The 24,444-nt window shown below is 43.5% G+C and overlaps 1 protein-coding gene across 2 annotated transcripts in view; it reads right to left on the bottom strand.

Moving 5' to 3' along the window:
• NAALADL2 (N-acetylated alpha-linked acidic dipeptidase like 2) overlaps positions 1 to 24,444 on the bottom strand; it is a 533,196-nt gene that overhangs the window by 25,148 nt on the left and 483,604 nt on the right. For both annotated transcript variants that reach the window (XM_033959140.1, XM_033959141.1), the window contains one exon: positions 3,687 to 3,780. In XM_033959140.1, coding sequence (XP_033815031.1) covers positions 3,687 to 3,780 — 94 coding nt within the window. The remainder of the gene's footprint in view (positions 1 to 3,686; positions 3,781 to 24,444) is intronic.

Below are 24,444 nucleotides of genomic sequence, written 5' to 3'. Positions count from 1 at the left end.
ATTTTCATGAGAGCTAATCTTTAAAGCTTTTTGACAATTCATGGGATTGGGTTTCCACCATTTCTTTAGACTTAGATAACTCTTCCACAACTTTTACCACAGAAACTAAAGTGGTGATAAGTATCTGCATAGCGTCCCACAAAGAGTCCATAGTGCCTATTCCAGTCTTTTGCAGCTGCCACATACTGTAGCCAAAACAGCTCGTTGGCCCATGAGCGTCGGAGATGTTACCGATGTGGCTGGCACAAAATATGATAGTACGGTTTTGTAAAAGGAGGGGAGGTTTATCTAAAGAGTTATTCTGTTACGTTCATAAACATTATCATTTTGGGATAATCTTTGGCGCCGCCCAAGCTCCACCCATGGACTTGTTTGGATAGCGTCAAGGCAGTTAGAGGACATATTCAGAGGCCCCATCTGGTTAGTGCCACTGAAAACCTCTCTCACAAGACCTGCTAACCAAGTAAGGGGTCCTTTTACAAAGCTGGGCTAGGCACGAATGCATGCTTATCGCAGCATAAAATGGTTTACCGTGGAGTATGCTGAGGCACTCCACAGTCATTTGGGGATATGTGTGCACGCTACCTATGTGCTAAAAATAAAGACCTGGATTTTCTAACCGTCACCGTTGTCGGTGGCCGCCTTAAAAGTGGCTGCTGACAGTATGTCAATCACCGTTTAGAGAATCAATGATTAACTCGCAGGGGTGTCAAAGTCGGTGCTCAAGGGCCGCAATCCAGTCGGGTTTTCAGGATTTCCCCAATGAATCTGCATGAGATCTATCTGCATGATAGAGAATTGCGCCTCCGGCAAGGATAGGCACTGGGTTATCAAGGCCTACATTTCCAGTGCTAAGCTTTGAAATGAATTGCGCCTACGTAGAAACATAGAAACATAGAAGATGACAGCAGATAAGGGCCATAGCCCATCAGGTCTGCCCACTCTACTGACCCACCCCCAAGTCCTAGGGATCCCACTCCTGGTGACAGGTTCCCTTGGCTTAACCCTCTAAGGCAGGGGTGTCCAATGTCGGTCCTCGAGGGCCGCAATCCAGTCGGGTTTTCAGGTTTTCCCCAATGAATATGCATGAGATCTATTTGCATGCACTGCTTTCAATGCATATTCATTGGGGAAATCCTGAAAACCCGACTGGATTGCGGCCCTCGAGGACCGACATTGGACACCCCTGCAGTCTAAGGGATCCCACATGGGCATCCCATTTGCTCTTAAATTCTTGCACGCTGTTTGCCTCGATCACCTGCACCGGGAGCTCGTTCCAAGGATCAATCACTCTCTCTAGGTGCTTTATGGCGCCTAACACCACTTAGGTATGTATAAGCAGGTCGATTGATTATATATTATAGGCGGAAATAAGAAAGAGGTTTGATTATGGTTTAAAAGGGCTGTATTGAGAACCAACTCAGGAAACACTAACTCTGTATTGTAACACCTTTACAGAAGCTCATATACACCGCTATGAATTGACTCCCCCAGTCATTAGCAGCGGTATAGAAGCTTTTGATAAATAATAAACTTTTGGCGTTTGCCATGCCTGTCGTGGTGTTAGGTGCTGGAAGGCGTGATTCTGGCGCCGTTTGTTTAGGCGCAGGTAGGTGCTTTGAATTTGCCTCTTAAGTTGCGTTTCAAATGGCTTTTGCCTCTTAACTTAGGCTCTATTAGGGCGCCTACGGCGCCATTTATAGAATTTGCCCCAAAATGTATTTTTTTTTTAGCTCTGGGGACAAATCTGGAGGCAGGAAGTGGGTATGTTCTGTACTAATCAGTTAGCACATGGTCATCACAAGATTTAGCGCATGAGTCTCTACCACCTACAAAATAGGTTATGATAGGAGGCTCACTCACTAGTGTGCAGCGGTTCATAGACAACGGCGCGAAAGACAAAAGCGCGTGCTGACAATTGAGCGCAGCGCGCGCCGCCGCGCCGTTCTAAATTACAGTTTTTAGGTGCTCCGACGGGGGTTTTTGTTGGGGAACCCCCCAGTTTACTTAATAGACATCGCGCCGGCGTTATGGGGGGTTTGGGGGGTTGTAACCCTCCACATTTTACTGTAAACTGAACTTTTTCCCTAAAAACAGGGAAAAAGTGAAGTTTTCAATAAAATGTGGGGGTTACAACCCCCCACAATGCCCCCACAACGCGGCGCGATGTCTATTAAGTAAAGTGGGGGGTTCCCCCCATGCCCCCCCCCCGTCGGAGCACTAAAAACAGTAATTTAGAGCGGTGCGGCGGCGCGCGCTGCGCTCAATTGTCTGGGCGCGCCTTTGTCCCGGCGCGCTTTTGACCTGACACCGTGTGGAGCTATTAATATGAAAAATAGCGGTCTGCAACAAATCTCCAGACCACATCTGGCTAACTTTTGGATTTACTGGCACTTGCCTGCTTGCTCATCGATCAAAAGAGCCGACTCTGACACAGCCCTTAGGCAAGCGCGAGATAATCATTTTATCAGATTGATATACCTGGAAAGAATGCTGTGCATCAACCATTACCTTCGTTTGAGGTTCTCCATTTTTCCTCAGCCCTTCCACTGTGCTTCTAGCAAGATCCGAGAAAAAAAAAGATGAGATCTGTAGAAAAATGATTTAAATCCCCACCCCAAAATATTTAGCACCCCCACACTGTTCTCTTGTAATAAATTGCTGATGGTGGTAAATTGATTTATCTTTAAATGTTATGCTTTACCATTTTCCTACAGATCTCTTTTGCCTTGTGTGTTTTGTCATTGATCCAAGTTCCTTTTGACATTCTGTCTTTTATTTTATTAAAATTATCCAGTAGAATGTCAGCAGCATGGGCTACAGGAGGGGAAATAAAATTTAGCATTTTAAAGATGGTGACAGCAATGAAATAATAGGCAGAGTTTCCCAAGGAGAAATGGTGATGCTATGCAAATTTTGCTATGGATTCAAGTGAGTCCCATAACCAAATTTTATGGAATATTTCCTATGAAAAGAGTTGCATAAATTGCCATTAATTGCAAATGTTCTTTAACATATTGGACTCATACAGTGGCGCAGTAAAGGGCAGGGTGAGGACCGCACCAGATGCCTTCTTGGAGGTGGCACCAGCGCCTCCCATACTCTTTTTTTTAGTTCAATCATCTTTATTAGTATTTGAAATATACAATCTAAGGGCAAGGATGTCATATGTTGGATACAACAGTAGTGATATACATAAAATGGACATCAATGCCCCAGTACGTAACAGAAGAAATAGTATTACAAAAACAAAACACATAACTATAACCAGAAAACCTGGCCAGACGTGAGATCAAATCATAGTAAATATATTGAACACAATATAATCAATCTTGAAAAGTTCACTGGCACAGGCAGCATCTTCCACCTCCTGCTTGCTCCGGCCTCGGCTCCCTTCTGACATCACTTCCTGATTATGGGACCAGGACGTGACATCAGAAGGGAGCTGAGGCCGGCACGAGCACCGGCGAACATTTCAAGAGGTGTGCAGGGAGGGGCTCAAGCGGTGGGGGAAAATAGGAAGTGGGGCGATGCCAGGCCCCACCTCCCCGGGTGCTACCCTCCCTCGCTACGCCACAGGGCTCATGGCTGGCTGTGGCAAAATGCAAAATTGCTAATGAAATTAAAGATGTGGTATTCAAAATCCATTACATTTGACAAAATTACCAGGCCTCTATCAAAGTTACCTAGAAGGTTGGTCTGAACTTCCAGTCCTATATCCAGGGCATTAAATGGCAGAACTGGTTCATTTGCAATCTTCAAAACTACTGCAGCAGTTAGCTGAAAATAAAAGCATAGTTCATTTAATTTATTAAGTACTGTTAGCTATGTTACTTGCAATATATGTATCTTACCATCTGCAGATACAATAATTTAGGGCTCCTTTTACAAAGCTGTGGAAGCGATTCCTCCACAGCAAATGCACCAAAGCCATTAAATTCCTATGGGCTTTGGTGCATTTTCTGCAGGAGAATCACTAATGCAGCTTTGTAAAGCGGGTCCTTAATTTATGATCATTTCATTTATTGAAAATAAGCTTTATCAAGCTTTTCATATACTACGTACAGATGCAGGGCAAAGTTCAGAGCAAGAAGTGAACCTAGCAGAGAGGTTCGCCCTAAGTTACGTCTAGAATTTCATTTCATTCATAAACCACTCAGAACCAGTAAGCAGATTAGAGAGGAAGTTATTAACGTGGCTACCGTGAGATGGGTTATTTTACCACTGGTTCCCGTTTTATGCAATGATACCTGCACACCTATGCTAACAACTAAGAAATGGGCACAAAAACAAAAATCAGCACTATGCACTTTCTACAAAGGGCATGTAGCATCAATTTCTGTGTCTAATTTTGGAAGTCAAGCTTACACCTGTTGAAATATGGTATAAGGACATAAAAACATAAGAATAGCCTTGTTGGGTCAGACCAATGGTCCATCAAACCCAGTATCCCTAAACTAAACTAAACCTTAAGTTTATATACCCTATCATCTCCATGGATGTTGTGGAGCTCGGCACGGTTTACAAGAACTTAAAATATAGGAAGAGAAGGAAAAAAAAGGTTTACATGAACTTATATATAGAAGAGTAAGGGGGGATAGAATTACATTTTAGTGAAAAGCCAGGTTTTCAGTTGCTTGCGGAATAATTGGAGGGAGCCCAGGTTCCGCAGCGGGGTAGTAAGGTCGTTCCAAAGACCTGTGATTCTGAAGAGAAAGGATTTTCCCAGTTTGCCTGCATAGCGAATACCGTGTAGAGAGGGGAAGGATAGTTTATACCTTTGGGCGGGTCTGGTAGAGTCAGGACTCGAGGAGTTATACGACAGTGGGATTAGGGGAGGAAGGATGCCGTGAATGATCTTAAAAGCCAGGCAGGAGCATTTGAAATGGATTCTGGAAATCACTGGGAGCCAGTGAAGTTTGGCTAGGAGTGGGGAGACATGGTCAGACTCCCGTTCTCATGGTAGTCAATCTAGGTCCCTAGTACCTGGCCAAAACCCAAAGAGTAGCTATATTCCTTGCTACTGATCCAGAGCAAGCACTGGCTTCCCTCATGTCTTTCTGAATAACAGCCTATGGACTTCTCCTCCAGGAACTTGTCCAAACCTTTTTTAAAACCAGCTACGCTATCCGCTCTTTCCACAACCTCTAGCCATGCGTTCCAGAGCTAAACTATTCTCTGAGTGGAAAAAAATATCCTCCTATTGGTTTTAAAAATATTTCCCTGTAACTTTATCAAGTGTCCCCCTAGTCTTTGTAATTTTTGACAAAGTGAAAAATCGATCCACTTATACACATTCTACTGCATTCAGGATTTTGTAGACTTCAGTCATATCTCCCCTCAGCCGTCTCTATTCCAAGCTCAAGAGCCCTAACCTTTTTAGACTTTCCTCATTCAAGAGGAGTTCCATCCCCTTTATCATCTTGGTCGCTCTTCTTTGAACTTTTTCTAGTGCCACTATATCTTTCTTGATATAAGGAGACCAGAATTGAATGCAATACTCCAGATTAGGTCACATCATGGAGCGATACAGGGGCATTATAACATTCTTAGACTTGTTAACCATCCCTTTTTTAATAATTCCTAGCATCCTGTTTGCTATTTTTGGCTGCCGCCACACATTGGGCGGAAGGTTTCATCGTATTGTCTACGATGACACCCAGATCCTTTTCTCGGGCGCTATACCCCAAGGTGGACCCTTCGCATCTGGTAACTGTGATTCGGATTATTCTTTGCATTTGTTCAAATTAAATTTCATCTGCCACTTGGACACCCAGTCTTCCAATTTCCTAAGGTCCGCCTGCAATTTTTCACAATCCGCATGTGTTTCAACAACTTTGAACAGTTTAGTGTCATCTGCAAATTTCATCACCTCACTCGTCGTTCCAATTTTCAGATCATTTATAAATAAGTTAAATAGCACCGGTCCCAGTACAGACCCCTGCGGCACTCCACTGTTTACTCTCCTCTATTGAGAAAAATGACCATCTAACCCTACCCTCTGTTTTCTATCTGATAACCAATTCCTGCATTTGTTTATACCTTGTATGCATACATTTACAGAATACCAGCAACACATGCAAAAGTACACACTTATCCATGGAAGTGTCAGCAGAGCTCCTAAGCACTATTTTGTAATGGTGATAGTGCATGTGACCAAGTCCAGTTCAGATTTTCCTGACCCCTTTGCCAACTCATCCAAACAACCTGGACACTCTTGCAGGTATAATAGATTTTTTTACAAAAATTAAGTACAGACCAGAACCTGTTAACTCACAGGCTCTGGTTGGTAAAATCCTTGCTTAGCTCAAGGATAAACAATTTTTCTTGAGCAAGGGTCAAGGACTCGGTTCCAGCCAGACCCACACATAGTCCACAATTCTCAGTATAACAAGGCTGATTTACTTTGTTCAGCCATGTACCAAAAAATCTCACACTGTCAGCTCTTCTAACAGTCCTTGCCAGATTTCTTGACTTCCCAGGGCTTTTCCTCAGCCCATGGCTATGGAAGATTTCTCTCTCTCTCAGTCTCATAAGAATCCCTTTGCTTCCCAGGGTTCTCCTTAACCCACAGCCAGGGAAGGGTTCTCTAGTGAAAGTCTCTTTCTCAGAACCTCCTCTCTCAGGGACCTATCCTAATGATTCCAGTCTGGGGCAGAAGTATTCCTCTCTGCCTAAGTGCCGTCCCCCTGATTTAACAGGGCTATATCACTTCAAAACGGATCTCAGAGCTGCAAAGCTCAGGGTATTCTCAGACAGGTCGTTTCCCCCAATTTTTCTGAGGCCCCCTACTGCCCAATGGCAAAATTGCACTCTTAGTGGGGGAAAACCCCTTAATCCCTCACAATGCATAAATGCAAGGGGGCGTAAGCACGGGCAAAGCGTGGGTCGAGCTCCTATTTCCATGCATAACTTATTGAATACTGTAAGTTACATCCTCGCTGTTATACCAGATCTATGGCTGATGTAACAGCAAGTGTGTAAATGAAAGGTGCACAGATACTGTGTAACACTAGCATTCTGTACTGGAATTTGGGTGCCCCGTTGATGTTAAGAAAATAGGCTCTCATCGCACAGCACTGGCACACCTAAATGGAGGCACCTACTTACGGACTAGCTCCTTAATGCATGATAAGTGCATATTTCTTGCTTAACTCTATTGGAAGGTGGGAGGCACACTCCCAAAAATGAATCCAGAAACTCTGCAGTAACCATGTATTCCATTTTTCAACTAATGCACAGCCGTAGCAAAGCTACAGTTTAATAAAAGGGCCCCTATGCCTTGGTAATACATATTTGTTAGCAACTCAATCACGCAAGCCTATGACAAGTTTACAAAAATGCATCATTTCTATATATTCTGTTATTACGCCGTTAACACAGTATAAGTTGTTAATGTCATATTACACCTGTTGTAGACTAGCTTGGGTGAATCTCTTCATCAAGGCGGTTAATAAATCCCAACAAATAAATCAGTGGTCTATGAATTTTCCACAGGAATGACAATATTTTATTTAAAAAATGAATACAATGGCCTAAGTAGAACCGCCATACGACAAAACCGCCTCTGTTATCTGAGTATTTAATAACACATTTAGGGATACTGAAAGATGGCCAATGTTTGTACATCCATATAATTAAAAAAAAAAAATTAAAAAAATAGAAATTATAAAAAATGAATGTCTTTTCAGCCCTTTCAATGCTAGAAAGGTTAACAGTGAGGAAAGATAAAAGCCTGGATTCTTTCCACATCTGGTTGCTGGAGAGAATTCTTGGAATCTGATGATGGCTGCATTTCAGCATCGAAAGTTGTGCATTCCAATCATCCCAGCAGTTTTGTTTCACAGTATTTGGCAAGGAAAACTGTAGCTTCTAGGATGCCCAGACAGCAATCAGAACAGACAAAACAGCTGACCATCTCTTTCCTGATCACAGTGTTACTAATGAGTTTGGGAGTCATGATAGGAGGTGTCTCAACTCATGTGACAAGTGTGATGGGGACACTGGCAAATCTGATGATGGTAGTTGCCAGGAAAAGGAAGGGCACGCAAGCACATCGCAACACGCCAACAATTTCTGCAGAGGTAGTGTGTTATAATTTTATAAAGTTCCGAAAGCACAAAATGGTACACAAGTCGCTGGGGGATCCTCACAAAAAAAGACCCTTCCCCCCAAGGTTAATATTATAATATTATGGGATGTCATGGAATATCTGGTTCAGTTTTGACTGTGAATTGTTGACTATATCTAATACAGTAAAACCTTGGATTGCAAGTAACTTGATAGGCAAGTGTTTTGCAAGACAAGTAAAACATTTTATTAAATTTTAACTTAATATGCAAGCAATGTCTTGCAATACAAGTACATACAGTATACACGCATCACAACTGAGCCGATGGTTCTTCTCTCTCTGACGCTGCGGGAGTGTATTGGCTGTTCTAAATGAGCAGTCTTGCAATACGAGTATACACGTGTCACATTGTCACAACTGAGACGATGGTTCTTCTCTCTCTGACGCTGCAGGAGTGTATTGACTGTTCTAAATGAGCAGTCTTGCAATACGAGTATACACGTGTCACATTGTCACAACTGAGCCGATGGTTCTTCTCTCTCCGACGCTGCGGGAGTGTATTGACTGTTCTAAATGAGCAGTCTTGCAATACGAGTATACACGTGTCACATTGTCACAACTGAGCCGATGGTTCTTCTCTCTCTGACGCTGCGGGAGTGTATTGACTGTTCTAAATGAGCAGTCTTGCAATACGAGTATACACGTGTCACATTGTCACAACTGAGCCGATGGTTCTTCTCTCTCTGACGCTGCGGGAGTGTATTGACTGTTCTAAATGAGCAGTCTTGCAATACGAGTATACACGTGTCACATTGTCACAACTGAGCCGATGGTTCTTCTCTCTCTGACGCTGCGGGAGTGTATTGACTGTTCTAAATGAGCAGTCTTGCAATACGAGTATACACGTGTCACATTGTCACAACTGAGCCGATGGTTCTTCTCTCTCCGACGCTGCGGGAGTGTATTGACTGTTCTAAATGAGCAGTCTTGCAATACGAGTATACACGTGTCACATTGTCACAACTGAGCCGATGGTTCTTCTCTCTCCGACGCTGCGGGAGTGTATTGACTGTTCTAAATGAGCAGTCTTGCAATACGAGTATACACGTGTCACATTGTCACAACTGAGCCGATGGTTCTTCTCTCTCTGACGCTGCGGGAGTGTATTGACTGTTCTAAATGAGCAGTCTTGCAATACGAGTATACACGTGTCACATTGTCACAACTGAGCCGATGGTTCTTCTCTCTCTGACGCTGCGGGAGTGTATTGACTGTTCTAAATGAGCAGTCTTGCAATACGAGTATACACGTGTCACATTGTCACAACTGAGCCGATGGTTCTTCTCTCTCCGACGCTGCGGGAGTGTATTGACTGTTCTAAATGAGCAGTCTTGCAATACGAGTATACACGTGTCACATTGTCACAACTGAGCCGATGGTTCTTCTCTCTCTGACGCTGCGGGAGTGTATTGACTGTTCTAAATGAGCAGTCTTGCAATACGAGTATACACGTGTCACATTGTCACAACTGAGCCGATGGTTCTTCTCTCTCTGACGCTGCGGGAGTGTATTGACTGTTCTAAATGAGCAGTCTTGCAATACGAGTATACACGTGTCACATTGTCACAACTGAGCCGATGGTTCTTCTCTCTCTGACGCTGCGGGAGTGTATTGACTGTTCTAAATGAGCAGTCTTGCAATACGAGTATACACGTGTCACATTGTCACAACTGAGCCGATGGTTCTTCTCTCTCTGACGCTGCGGGAGTGTATTGACTGTTCTAAATGAGCAGTCTTGCAATACGAGTATACACGTGTCACATTGTCACAACTGAGCCGATGGTTCTTCTCTCTCCGACGCTGCGGGAGTGTATTGACTGTTCTAAATGAGCAGTCTTGCAATACGAGTATACACGTGTCACATTGTCACAACTGAGCCGATGGTTCTTCTCTCTCTGACGCTGCGGGAGTGTATTGACTGTTCTAAATGAGCAGTCTTGCAATACGAGTATACACGTGTCACATTGTCACAACTGAGCCGATGGTTCTTCTCTCTCTGACGCTGCGGGAGTGTATTGACTGTTCTAAATGAGCAGTCTTGCAATACGAGTATACACGTGTCACATTGTCACAACTGAGCCGATGGTTCTTCTCTCTCCGACGCTGCGGGAGTGTATTGACTGTTCTAAATGAGCAGTCTTGCAATACGAGTATACACGTGTCACATTGTCACAACTGAGCCGATGGTTCTTCTCTCTCCGACGCTGCGGGAGTGTATTGACTGTTCTAAATGAGCAGTCTTGCAATACGAGTATACACGTGTCACATTGTCACAACTGAGCCGATGGTTCTTCTCTCTCCGACGCTGCGGGAGTGTATTGACTGTTCTAAATGAGCAGTCTTGCAATACGAGTATACACGTGTCACATTGTCACAACTGAGACGATGGTTCTTCTCTCTCCGACGCTGCGGGAGTGTATTGACTGTTCTAAATGAGCAGTCTTGCAATACGAGTATACACGTGTCACATTGTCACAACTGAGCCGATGGTTCTTCTCTCTCTGACGCTGCGGGAGTGTATTGACTGTTCTAAATGAGCAGTCTTGCAATACGAGTATACACGTGTCACATTGTCACAACTGAGCCGATGGTTCTTCTCTCTCTGACGCTGCGGGAGTGTATTGACTGTTCTAAATGAGCAGTCTTGCAATACGAGTATACACGTGTCACATTGTCACAACTGAGCCGATGGTTCTTCTCTCTCTGACGCTGCGGGAGTGTATTGACTGTTCTAAATGAGCAGTCTTGCAATACGAGTATACACGTGTCACATTGTCACAACTGAGCCGATGGTTCTTCTCTCTCCGACGCTGCGGGAGTGTATTGACTGTTCTAAATGAGCAGTCTTGCAATACGAGTATACACGTGTCACATTGTCACAACTGAGCCGATGGTTCTTCTCTCTCTGACGCTGCGGGAGTGTATTGACTGTTCTAAATGAGCAGTCTTGCAATACGAGTATACACGTGTCACATTGTCACAACTGAGCCGATGGTTCTTCTCTCTCTGACGCTGCGGGAGTGTATTGACTGTTCTAAATGAGCAGTCTTGCAATACGAGTATACACGTGTCACATTGTCACAACTGAGCCGATGGTTCTTCTCTCTCTGACGCTGCGGGAGTGTATTGACTGTTCTAAATGAGCAGTCTTGCAATACGAGTATACACGTGTCACATTGTCACAACTGAGCCGATGGTTCTTCTCTCTCCGACGCTGCGGGAGTGTATTGACTGTTCTAAATGAGCAGTCTTGCAATACGAGTATACACGTGTCACATTGTCACAACTGAGCCGATGGTTCTTCTCTCTCTGACGCTGCGGGAGTGTATTGACTGTTCTAAATGAGCAGTCTTGCAATACGAGTATACACGTGTCACATTGTCACAACTGAGCCGATGGTTCTTCTCTCTCCAACGCTGCGGGAGTGTATTGACTGTTCTAAATGAGCAGTCTTGCAATACGAGTATACACGTGTCACATTGTCACAACTGAGCCGATGGTTCTTCTCTCTCCGACGCTGCGGGAGTGTATTGACTGTTCTAAATGAGCAGTCTTGCAATACGAGTATACACGTGTCACATTGTCACAACTGAGACGATGGTTCTTCTCTCTCCGACGCTGCGGGAGTGTATTGACTGTTCTAAATGAGCAGTCTTGCAATACGAGTATACACGTGTCACATTGTCACAACTGAGACGATGGTTCTTCTCTCTCCGATGCTGCAAGAGTGTAGTGACTTTTCTAAACGAGCCAAGGTCTTGCAATATGAGTACATACAATATTTTATATGAAAATTTTGGGGTTGTGGAATGAATCATCTGAGTTTCCGTTATTTCTTATGGGGAAATTCACTTTGATATACGAGTGTTTTGGATTACAAGCATGGTTTCGGAATGAATTATGCTCACAAACCAAGGTTTTACTGTATTGGAAATGGAAGTCAAGTGATATGAAAGAGGGTTTTTCACTGGAAAATCTGGAATGCTGTAGCTAAAAACTGGCCAATAAACAGAGATGTTTTTATTTCAATTTGGAAAGGTTAAGGAAATCCAGAGGATCCCTATGCCATTCACGATTAAAACAATCCTCAATCCTATGTCAAAGCCACATTTAAAACTTTTTTTTTTCCAGATAGAAGCAAACAAAGCAGTGAGATAACATAAGAACATAACCAGTGCCTCTGCTGGGTCAGACCAGAGGTCCATCATGCCCAGCAGTCCGCTCATGCAGCGGCCCATCAGGTCCAGGACCTGTATAGTAGCCCTCTATCTATACCCTTCTATCCCCTTTTCCTTCAGAAAATTGTCCAATTCCTTCTTGAACTCCAATACCGTACTCTGTCTTATCACTCCCTCTGGAAGCGCATTCCAGGTGTCCACCACCCGTTGGGTGAAGAAGAACTTCCTAGCATTGGTTCTGAATCTGTCCCCTTTCAACTTTTCCGAATGCCCTCTCATTCTTGTAGTTTTCGAAAGCTTGAAGAAACTATCCCTCTCCACTTTCTCTATGCCCTTCGTGATCTTGTAAGTCTCTATCATGTCCCCTCTAAGTCTCCGCTTCTCCAGGGAAAAAAGTCCCAGTTTCTCCAATCTTTCTCTATCTATCTCTCTCTATTTCCCTCTGTTTCCCTTTCTCTCTCTCTTTCTGTCCCTCTCTACTCTCTCTATGCCCTTCATAACTTTGTAAGTCTCTATCATATCCCCTCTAAGTCTCCTCTTCTCCAGGGAAAAGAGTCCCAGTTTCTCCAATCTTTCTCTATCTATCTCTCTCTATTTCTGTCTCTCTCCCTTTCTCTCGCTCTCTTTCTTTCTATCTCTTTCTCTCTCTGTCTCCCTTTCTCTCTCTCTTTCTGTCCCTCTCCACTTTCTCTATGCCCTTCGTGATCTTGTAAGTCTCTATCATGTCCCCTCTAAGTCTCCGCTTCTCCAGCGATAAAAGCCCCAGTATCTCTAATCTTTCAGCGTACGAAAGGTTTTCCATACCTTTTATCAAACGCGTCGCTCTCTTCTGAACCCTCTCGAGTATCGCCATATCCTTCTTTAGGTACGGCGACCAATATTGGACGCAGTACTCCAGATGCGGGTGCACCATCGCCCGATACAATGGTAGGATAACTTTTTTCGTTCTGCTTGTAATACCCTTCTTGATTATTCCTAGCATTCTATTCGCTTTCTTAGCGGCCGCTGCGCAGGACGTCAGGGAACAGCCAGGAGCATCTGAAAGCTATGACAGAAATCTAAAAGCACAAAACTGATCTTTGGGCATTCTGTTGGTGTCCTTGTGGTATATTTAAGCTTGGGGCTCCTTTTCTCAAGCTGCGCTAGCGGTTTAACGCACATACCACACGATAAATCGCTAGCCGCTAATGCCTCCCTTGAGCAGGCGGTAGTTTTTAGGCCAGCACGGGGGTTAACACGTGATGAAAAGTCACGCGTGTTAACCCCGCTAGCGCGGCTTGTTAAAAGGAGCCCTTAGTTGTTAATTAAAATATACACATAACTTTATTGCAGGCCTCCCACATGGAACACCAGCCATCAAAGGTGACATCCTGGTTTAACCTTTTTTCCCCAAGAAATGACTCATTTGTAGAAATGTACGCATTATCATATCCGGAAAGCATATAGAGGAAAAACACAGGAGCCGTAACTGCCATCTTGAGCTGGATGTTTCTGGTTCTCTGAATAGGGACTACATTCAAAACGTGTCCAGTGGTCAAAAGACCAATTAACAGCTGCAGGAAGTATCTAGTTGAAATTATCGCTGTGTGTCTCCAATTTATGCCAGGGTTTTCTTTGCCTAAAGGTAGGTGTCAATATCAGGGCCTAATGGCACCTGATTCACAAAGAGGCAAAACACACCCCTAACCATGTTCACTTTTAGTGTAGGCGCTTTGGGAAAGGTGCCTATATTTTATAGAATCGTTTTTTTGAGTTGGCACTTCATTTTCACTGATGTCCAATTCAAACTGATTGTGAAGTGTTGAGTGCCAATATCAACACCGATTATGTCTATTGCTCAATTAAATTGGAGACGCCTCAAAACCACGGAGGACAATGGCGTGCCGACAACACCGTGCTGACATTTGAGCACAGGAGAAAAGCGCGCTGCCGCTTTGAGACCTTCCCTTTTGCGCTCTAATGGTGTGGGGGGGGACCCCCCCCCACTGCACTGAAAACTCCCGAAGATTGAAAACGGGAAGGAGGGGGAAGGGGGGTCAGTGTACTGGGGGGTTCCCCTAACCCCCCCCTAACGGGAGCACAAGGACTTCTAAGTGTAGTCAGGGGTTCCCTCCACATACCCCCTAAAATGCAATGCCTCAAGCAGCGGAAGCAATGGCATGCTTTTCTCCTGTGCTCAAACGTTGGCGCGGCATTGTCAGCGCACCTTTGACCTCCATGCTTTTGACGGCATACCATTAAATTAGGTGCCAATAGTGGTGCGTAACTTTAGGCAAACTTTAAAGAATCAGGGCCTTACTAGCTAATTAATCTTTAAAATTGTTTTTTAATGGTGCTTTCAATTATCAGCGCCAATTAAGCTAATTAAAGAAAATCAAGTTAGGCGCCTAAATCGGTAGTTGCCCCTTTTCGAAACAGGCCTTTCTGACCACAAAATAGGTGTCAGTAAGTGCGTAATTGATAATTCTTTTTGGCTGCATGAAAAGGGAGACAGTAGTGTGCGATTATTAACCCTTTATTTGGCATTGTTGCTCCGAAGCAACACGTGTCTTCTATGGCTCCAAATGCCTCTTGGCCACCGTAGCTGTCGTTCAACATCAAGTTACTTAAAGCGGCCGTTTCACCATCTGCCAATTAAAGGGTTAATAGGAAACTTGAGAAAATCAGCCATATTCTGACAGTGATAAAAATGGCCTCCACGCATGGGAAAACCCAGCGGTCACTAATTACCCCTTAGTGAATCTTTTTCCAAAATTAGTTCACACTTTGCTACAAATATTAATATTTGGCGATATGAAAAGCAAGTATTACAGATGTTTTGCATATGGCAGGTTCATTTTCATTATGAATTGCAATCAGTTTATCAGTTTCCATATAAACTTTAAACAGGATTTTGTGTTTTGTTGTTGCATCAATAATGTTCTTTTAGCTGAATGTTGGATGTGTAGAGCAAAGCATTCGTTGGCCTTTATGTTTATATTTAATAATTCAGGAGTGAGCCTAAGAAGGGAAAAGTGCTTCTTTAATTTGCACGTAAATTCAATATAGGTCTCTTGGGATGGAATACCCAAAACGAAGACCATAAATAAGAAATCAGTGGCCTCTCCTGTCTTGCTACATTACTCTGTCTTGATGTATGTTCCTATAGCATTATTACTTACAAGGCTTAAATCAATGTTCTAATCTATCTCTCCAGTGATTGATTTCTTTGGGTTAACTGATCACGTATGTGATTTAATAAACACTAAAAAAAAAATTACCCCATTAAAAATCCCAGGATGCTATCTAAGAATGATACTTATAGATCTGTAAGTCAACTCAGTCTACTGTCATTGGATCATTTCCGAGCACGCTTAAGAGTAATGAATGTCAGTCAAAGATATTGGCTTCATGTGGAGAAAACATAGGGGTTTATTTTAGAAACATATTTGTATGTAAATGGTGATGTCAGAAAACTGTTATTTACATATGGAGATCCCTAACATGTAGAGATTTCAAAGAGGCAGGCTGAGATCATGGTTTGGATGTTCCTTAGAAACATAGAAATAGACGGCAGATAAGGGCCACGGCCCATCTAGTCTGCCCACCCCAATGACCCTCCCCTACCTTTCTCTGTGAATAGATCCCACGTGTCTATCCCATTTGGCCTTAAAATCAGGCACGCTGCTGGCCTCAATAACCTGAAGTGGAAGACTATTCCAGCGATCAACCACCCTTTCAATGAAAAAGAATTTCCTGGTGTCCCCGTGCAGTTTCCCGCCCCTGATTTTCCACGGATGCCCCCTGGGTCTGAAAAAAACCTGTGTGTATGTCAAAGGAAATACACATTTATTGGAAAAAAAACCATTCGACACTGGGTTTTTAGACAAGCTAAGTGTATATTATGGCCAGGGCTTCTCATAAAGGATTAAGACAGGGTTTCCATATGGCACCAGAAAAGAGTAAACCTGGATGTCTCAATCCGTCCTCTTTTTTCTGGAGCCATACGGTAACCCTAGATTAAGAGCATCATTCTTCTTAATCTCCATTGATAATTTCCATTAGAGAATGACACGGTGACAAAATTCATCACCGTTCCCGTCCCCGCGGATAACCATGGGAAATAATCCTATGTCATTTTCTAGTGTCTATTTCAACCTCGGTCCTTCTACACCAGCATTCTTCAAAGCAAAGCTTGCGGGTCAGTGGTTGTGGCCATTCATACTCTGATTCTTATGTGAGCCAAGGATAATGAAGCCATTGTGACATCACTGATGTGATTGGTTCTTAGGCATTGGTGGAATGAGGCATTATGACATCACAATATCTGCTCTGGATACCAGAGACTGTCATTCTGTAGTGTCTGTTTCAACCTCAGTCCCTCTACACCAGCATTCTTCAAAGCAAAGCTTGCGGGTTGTGGCCATTCATACTCTGATTCTTCCCTCTCTCCTTAAAGAATGGCATGAAGATGGTTTCCCGCGGTTATCCGCGGGGACGGGGACGGTGATGAATTTTGGCACCGTGTCATTCTCTAATTTCCATCTCCAAAGTGGATAAAAATAAAGATTGTGGCCTCACTACCTAACTGACCATCTTTACGAGGGCAGATCTATAATTAGGCGCCTAATTAATTTATTCAGTTTTCTATACTGTTCTCCCAAGGGAGCTCAGAACGGTTTACATGAAGTTATTCAGGTACTCAAGCATTTTTCTCGGTCTGTCCTGGTGGGCTCACAATCTATATAATGTACCTGAGGTAAATGAGGGGGGGGGGGGGATTAAGTGACTTGTCCAGGGTCACAGGGAGCAGCGTGGGTTTGAACTCACAACCTCAGGTGATGAGGCTGTAGCTTTAACCACTGTGTCACACACTCCCAAAGGATAGGAGCAAGAGGTAAATAGGGACCACTGCTCAGGCCTGATGGGCCGCCGCGGGAGCAGACCGCTGGGCAGGATGGACCTCTGGTCTGTCTCAGTGGAGGCAACTTCTTATGTTCTTAAGTGGTTTACAAAACAATTAAATTGACTTAAGTAATGGCCCAAAATCTAATCACGTACTTTGAATTTCCCTCTCTCTTCCAACGGGCTTACAATCTAACTATAGTACCTATGAAAGAAATAATGACTTCCATTTACCTAAATACTAGTGAAAGATAGTATCAGCGCACCTTAAGTCAACCCACCTGCATTTATACCAGCCGTAGAGCTGGTGTAACTGTGGATACCTAAATGTGACAAGGTTGCATATAATGTACAGTATCCTGTAACCTGAGTCCAGAAGTGGCAGCACCGCTCGCCCCTCTTTTCTGCTCCGTCAGTGAGAATGTCCCCTTGCATTTATTGCTACACAACTTACGCACAGCCTTGCAGAATAACCCTTCATCGCTTTTTTTATTTTATGCTTTGTTGTTGTGCCTTCAACTCGTGCTTGAGTCTTAGCCACTTGATGAATTGCGGATCTAAAAAGAAATCGGTTTTGTGCTAGTCTGGAAAGTTCCTCCAGCGTCATCCCCATGGTTGTTTTCAACATATCCAGCCATCTGATTATAGGTCGCCCTCCTCGCCTGGCTCCTTTGATCTTCCCAAACATAGAAACATAGAAATATGATGGCAGATAAAGACCAAATGGCTCATCCGCAGCATCCACTATCTCCTCCTCTCCCTATTGGCTAAGGCTCTTAACATTTGCATCTCCTCTTCTTATAGGCTAAGGCTCTTAACACCTGCATTGTGATGTCATAGAACTTTATGATTTTAGAAACATTGTAAGATGATAGCAGATAAAGGCCAAATGGCTCATCCGCAGCATCCACTATCTCCTCCTCTCCCTATTGGCTAAGGCTCTTAACATTTGCATCTCCTCTTCTTATAGGCTAAGGCTCTTAACACCTGCATTGTGATGTCATAGAACTTTATGATTTTAGAAACATTGTAAGATGATAGCAGATAAAGGCCAAATGGCTCATCCGCAGCATCCACTATCTCCTCCTCTCCCTATTGGCTAGGGCTCTTAAAATTTGCAACTCCTCTTCCTATAGCTAATCAAATTAGGGTGCGCTAAACACTAACACATCCATAGACTAACATGCATGCGTTAGCGTTTAGTGCGTGCTAATCGCTTAGCACACCTTAGTAAAAGAGGGCCTACGAGCGTCGGGAGCAGCGCGGGCCATTCAGCGCGGCTCCCCGCGCTAGAAACTGCTATCGTAGAAGAGGGGGGTTAGAAACTTATAATTAATCAAAAATAAAATTGAGATTTTTGGAAAACAGTCTACGTATATAGACCAAGAATTTTCACAAATTCTACTGAAGTAGATACCAAAAGAGTTAATTTCACCCTCTCTATACCCAAGGTTTAGCATTTGAAACATAAAAGGCAGTTAGAGATTAGTGTGAGATACATTTGTATATTCTAGCCACCAAATCAGCACGCCTGCTGTCTGACAGCATGCATTTTAGGTCAGTAGAGGGCTCTCTGACAGAGGAGTGTGATAATTCAAAAGCTATAATAAATGAACTAGAGCATAATAATTTAGAACAGATTGCTGTTTCAGAGGAGAAAAATATATTAATCATATCCTGAAGTGTCATAAATATTGCATGCATTCTCCCGAAAAGAAAACATCTCACACAGTCTAAATCTATTCCAAACTTTGGAAATCTGTTGAATGGAGAAGAAATGCTCAAAGGACAGCAAAACGTGCTTATAGGGTCTTTTATTACTCAAATTATCTCAGATTACGCGCCTAGTGCGCTATTGCACATCCTAAACTATACAGTATCTGGCTTTGCCGTTTATTTTGAAGGAATGTGCTTGGGGGAAAAATTCCAGTTTGTTTCATTTCCAGAAGCTGAATTATTTGGATCATTTCTTTCCAGTCAAGTGAGTTTTTCCGTTTATTATGAATCAAAACTTGCTGGCAGCTGGTAATGTGGATTTATGTTTTATTAAATAAAAGATAAAGCAGGGAATTCAAGTATAGGGGACAGTGGGAAATAGACTTGGAGAAAGAGTTAGGGATAAAAATGTCTGTTGTGTGGGGGGTGGGGGGAGGGGGAGAAAGCAAAAAGGACATCAAAATTGGTAACAATGATTCATGTAGATGGGAATGGGGTTAAAGTTATTATGAGGAGTGGCGTACAGAGGGTGAGTGGTGCTTGGGGTGGTGAAGCCCCTTCCCCCTCCTCTTCTCCACCCCCTGCTCCTTCCTGAAACCCAAATAGCAGCAACATTCCAGAGCTCAGATTGTGATGTCATAATGCCTCATTCCACAAGTGCCTAAAAGCCAACCTCATCAGTGATGTCACAATGGCTTGATTGTCCTATACTTGGCTCACATAAGACCATAAGAATAGCCTTACTGGGTCAGACCAATGGTCCATCAAGCCCAGTAGCCCGTTCTCACGGTGGCCAATGCAGGTCACTAGTACCTGGCTGAAACCCAAAGAGTAGCAACATTTCAGCATCTCAAAGAATAGCAAGATTCCAGAACCCCAATGAGAGCAACATTCTAGAGCTGAGATTGTGATGTCATAATGCCTCATTCCACAGTACCTCAGAGCCAACCTCATCAGTGATGCTACAATGGCTTGATTGTCCTTACTTGGCACACGTAAGAGGATAAGAACAGCCATACTGGGTCAGACCAATGGTCCATCAAGCACAGTAGCCCGTTCTCACAGTGGCCAATCCAGGTCACTAGTACCTGGCCAAAACCCAAGGAGTAGCAACATTCTAGCATCTCAAAGAATAGCAAGATTCCGGAACCCCAGTGAGAGCAACATTCCAGATCTGAGATTGTGATGTCATAATGCCTCATTCCACAGTGCCTCAGAGCCAACCTCATCAGTGATGTCACAATTTCTTAACAATAATTCACTTAATATTCTCATCCACTCTCTCGTTTTATCCAAAATAGATTACTGTAATGCTCTCTTTAAAGGCATAGCTCAAAATGAAATCAAACGATTACAGATCATACAGAATACTTCGGTCAAGCTTATCTTTAAAGCCAAAAAATTCGACCATGTCACTCCACTTCTTAAGGAAGCCCATTGGCTTCCCGTTACTCACAGAATCATATATAAACTCAGCTTGCTTACTTTCAAATCTCTTTCTCTTAAAACTCCGGCTTTCATATATAAATCATTAATCCCTTACACCACGAATAGAACATTAAGATCTACCGACCAACATCTACTGACAATTCCGTCCCTTAAAATCATAAACACAAGACGCCAATATATTTTTTCCGTTACTGCGCCCCAAACCTGGAATTCTTTACCTTACCACTTGAGACAAGAAGTCAATCTAGAGAAATTCAAAAGTAACCTGAAAACCTTTCTATTTAATGATGCCTTTATAAATTAACAATAATTTCATCATAAATCAATTTCAAGATCAAGCTTTACCCCTTCCTCGTGTACCTTCCCTAAATGTTATCCCCATCTTTATTTTTATATTGTAACTTCTTGCCCATTTCTTTCCCATATGTTTCTAGTATTGTCATTTTGTCTTAAGTTCAGTCAACAATCTTCAATGTATTACTATGTTATATTGTAATTTTTATAATGTACATCGCTTTGAATTAAGATAAAGCGATTAATCAAAACTGAATTAAACTTGGAAATTTGGAAACTTGGCTTGATTGTCCTATACTTGGCTCACATAAGAACATAAGAATCGCTGTACTGGGACAGACTGAAGGTCCATGAAGCTCAGTATCTTGTTTCCAACAGTGGCCAACCCAGGTCCCAAGTACCTAATAGTAAAACAGATCGAATTATCCTTGTCCTAGGCATGTTTAGGGGCGAAGAAGGACTTAGGCGCCATTAGGCACCTACATTTTAGGTAGGCACGATTCTGTAATGGGCACCTAAATGTGATTGCCTCTTTAGACGCCCATCTTTTAGGCACCCAATTACTGATTAGCCCTGTTTTATGCTATCAGTGGCATCAATTCCAAGGTACTCCCTGTGACAGCTTCAGAAGAGCCCTCAGAGAAGGATATCAAACTCAGCCTATCTTGGAGCAGCTGCACATGGCTCCTTCTTTTTACTGAACAGCTCAGTTATTTAGGGCTCCTTTTACTAAGCTGCGTTAGCGTTTTTAGCGCATGCAGCGTTTTAGCGTGGGCTAAACCCGCGCTACGTGGCTAGAACTAACGCCAGCTCAATGCTGGCGTTAGCGTCTAGCGCACGGGGCAATTTAGCGCGCGCTATTCCGCGCGTTAATGCCCTAATGCGGCTTAGTCAAAGGAGCCCTTAGACAGCGTTTACATGGCTGCCCATTGCACTACATACGCTACATCGATTATACGCTGCTAAGGGCTCCTTTTATCAAGCCGCGCTAGCGGTTTAACGCACGTAAGAGCATACGCTAAACCGTCGGCTGCGCTAGACGCTACCGCCTTCTCTTGAGCAGGCGGTAGTTTTTTTTGGCCAGCGCAGGGGTTAAGCGGGATGAAAAGTCGCGCGTGTTAACCCCGCTAACGCGGCTTGATAAAAGGAGCCCTAAGTGTTAAATAATGATTTTTCATAGCAGTAACAGTTAGAACATAGCTATTTCAGTATTTAAAAAAAAAAATTCAAAACAAAACAGATTGTTGAATAAAAAATGAGAAAACCTACCACTATAATCCAATCAACATAATGTATACTTACAGATTAATATTACATTCACATTTGCACCATATCACACTCCAGTTTGCAGTATTTGAATCAGAACTTATCTCTTTCAAATTAATATTTTCATTTTTGAGGAATGTTTATGTGATGCTACGTGGGGCACGGCTAGGACACAGAAAAGAAAATTACATTTTTTTAACATACTGTAATTATGATCATTTGCAATTTCTTTTCGGTTGGTGAGTTTTATTACTGCTTAGAAAGTACATCGCAACACATTCCAGTGTAAAACAGTTGCTTGGGTTTTTTTGTTTTCAGCAAATATACAGAAATTTATTTTGGAGGCCGTATCTGGTGAAGGATATGAAAACACTAGAAGCAGCCCAGAGGAAGGCGACGAATGGTAAGGGGTTTGAAGCAAAAGAAGAGACTGGAAGACCTAAATATATATACTCTGGAGGAGAGATAGACGTTAGAGAATGACACGGTGACCAAATTCATCACCGTTCCCGTCCCCGCGGATAACTGCGGGAAATCATCTTCATGTCATTCTTTAAGGAGAGAGGGAAGAATCAGAGTAGGAATGGTCACAACCACTGACCCGCAAGCTTTGCTTTGAAGAATGCTGGTGTAAAAGGACCGAGGTTGAAATAGACACTACAGAATGACAGTCTCTGGTATCCAGAGCAGATATTGTGATGTCATAATGGCTCATTCCACCAGTGCCTAAGAACCAATCACATCAGTGATGTCACAATGGCTTCATTATCCTTGGCTCACATAAGAATCAGAGTATGAATGGCCACAACCACTGACCCGCAAGCTTTGCTTTGAAGAATGCTGGTGTAGAAGGACTGAGGTTGAAACAGACACTACAGAATGACAGTCTCTGGTATCCAGAGCAGATATTGTGATGTCATAATGGCTCATTCCACCAGTGCCTAAGAACCAATCACATCAGTGATGTCACAATGGCTTCATTATCCTTGGCTCACATAAGAATCAGAGTATGAATGGCCACAACCACTGACCCACAAGCTTTGCTATGAAGAATGCTGGTGTAGAAGGACTGAGGTTGAAACAGACACTACAGAATGACAGTCTCTGGTATCCAGAGCAGATATTGTGATGTCATAATGGCTCATTCCACCAGTGCCTAAGAACCAATCACATCAGTGATGTCACAATGGCTTCATTATCCTTGGCTCACATAAGAATCAGAGTATGAATGGCCACAACCACTGACCCGCAAGCTTTGCTTTGAAGAATGCTGGTGTAGAAGGACTGAGGTTGAAACAGACACTAGAAAATGACATGGGATTATTTCCCGCGGTTATCCGTGGGGATGGGAACGGTGATGAATTTTGTCACCGTGTCATTCTCTAATAGACGTTTAACAAATCATACACTCAGCACTTTTGTTGCTCTATTCCACACCCTCCCCACCCCCCACTGTCCATCGTGAGACAATGACGAGACTCAGGCGTTCATCAACTAGAGTGGAATTTATTTTGGCCGCAGCCATAACAGCACAATAATTTACATCACAAACTGTCATCAACTGAGCAGAATAACAACTCATGAACTGTGATCAATTGTATATCGAAACTGAACATATGAACATGACATAACACTCCATGTCTATATAACTTATTAGTACTATGCAACATATAACCACATGATCAGGTGCACAGCATATGCCTCTCCATCCATTCACAATGTGGGCTGCCGTACAAGCTTCCCCTGCTCACCGGACCCATCCCGTTCAAGGATGGGTCCTCTCATCAGCAGAACGTTGCTGTGAATATCATGGCCTGGCTTCCCCGCCGTCCAAGCAAGGTGACCTGCCCCTTTGTTTAACCACTGGGACTCGCGCTGTGCGTGCCTCCGTCGGAGAGTGCAAGCCAGACGCCGGATTCCTGACGCCTCACGTTGTGCGCGCCTCTGTTGCAGGGGAGTGCACAATGGTGGCTGAGAGCCGCTGAAGCTGCCGACGGCTGCCACTTTTTCTCCGCAGGAGTGCTCGTTAAAGGTAAGGGAGAAACTCGCGTCTGCCTCCTATGATAGCCGGATTGAAAAGGGGCGACCCTCCTTCCACTCAACCCTAGTCTGTCTCCTCCTCCCCCCCCAGCCTACTCTTTGACGATTGGCCTTCTTCCTCCTTACCCTATCCTTCTCTGGCCTCCCTCCCCCCCCCATTCCCCTCGCACAAGGCTTCGGCCGATTTGGCTGCGCTCCTCCCTATCTGGGATCGGAGCTTGTTTTATACTTGAAAGGCATTAATATAGAACCAAATCTTTTCCAGAGTAGAGAAAATGGTAAAACTAGAGGGCATAATTTGAGGTTGCGGGGAGGAAGACTCAGGAGCAATGTTAGGAAATTATTTTTCATGGAGAGAGTGGTAGATGCCTGGAATGCCCTCCCAAGGGAAATGGTGGAGAGGAAAACGGTGATGAAATTCAAAAAAGCGTGGGATAAACAAAGAGGATCTCTAATTAGAAAATGAAGAATGTAAATTAAAGAGCT

The sequence above is a fragment of the Geotrypetes seraphini genome, chromosome 9, assembly GCF_902459505.1.
Source record: "Geotrypetes seraphini chromosome 9, aGeoSer1.1, whole genome shotgun sequence".
Taxonomy (NCBI): Eukaryota; Metazoa; Chordata; class Amphibia; order Gymnophiona; family Dermophiidae; genus Geotrypetes; species Geotrypetes seraphini.
The sequence above is the reverse complement of the archived record's forward strand: the minus strand, read 5'-3'. Positions and strand labels throughout refer to the sequence as shown.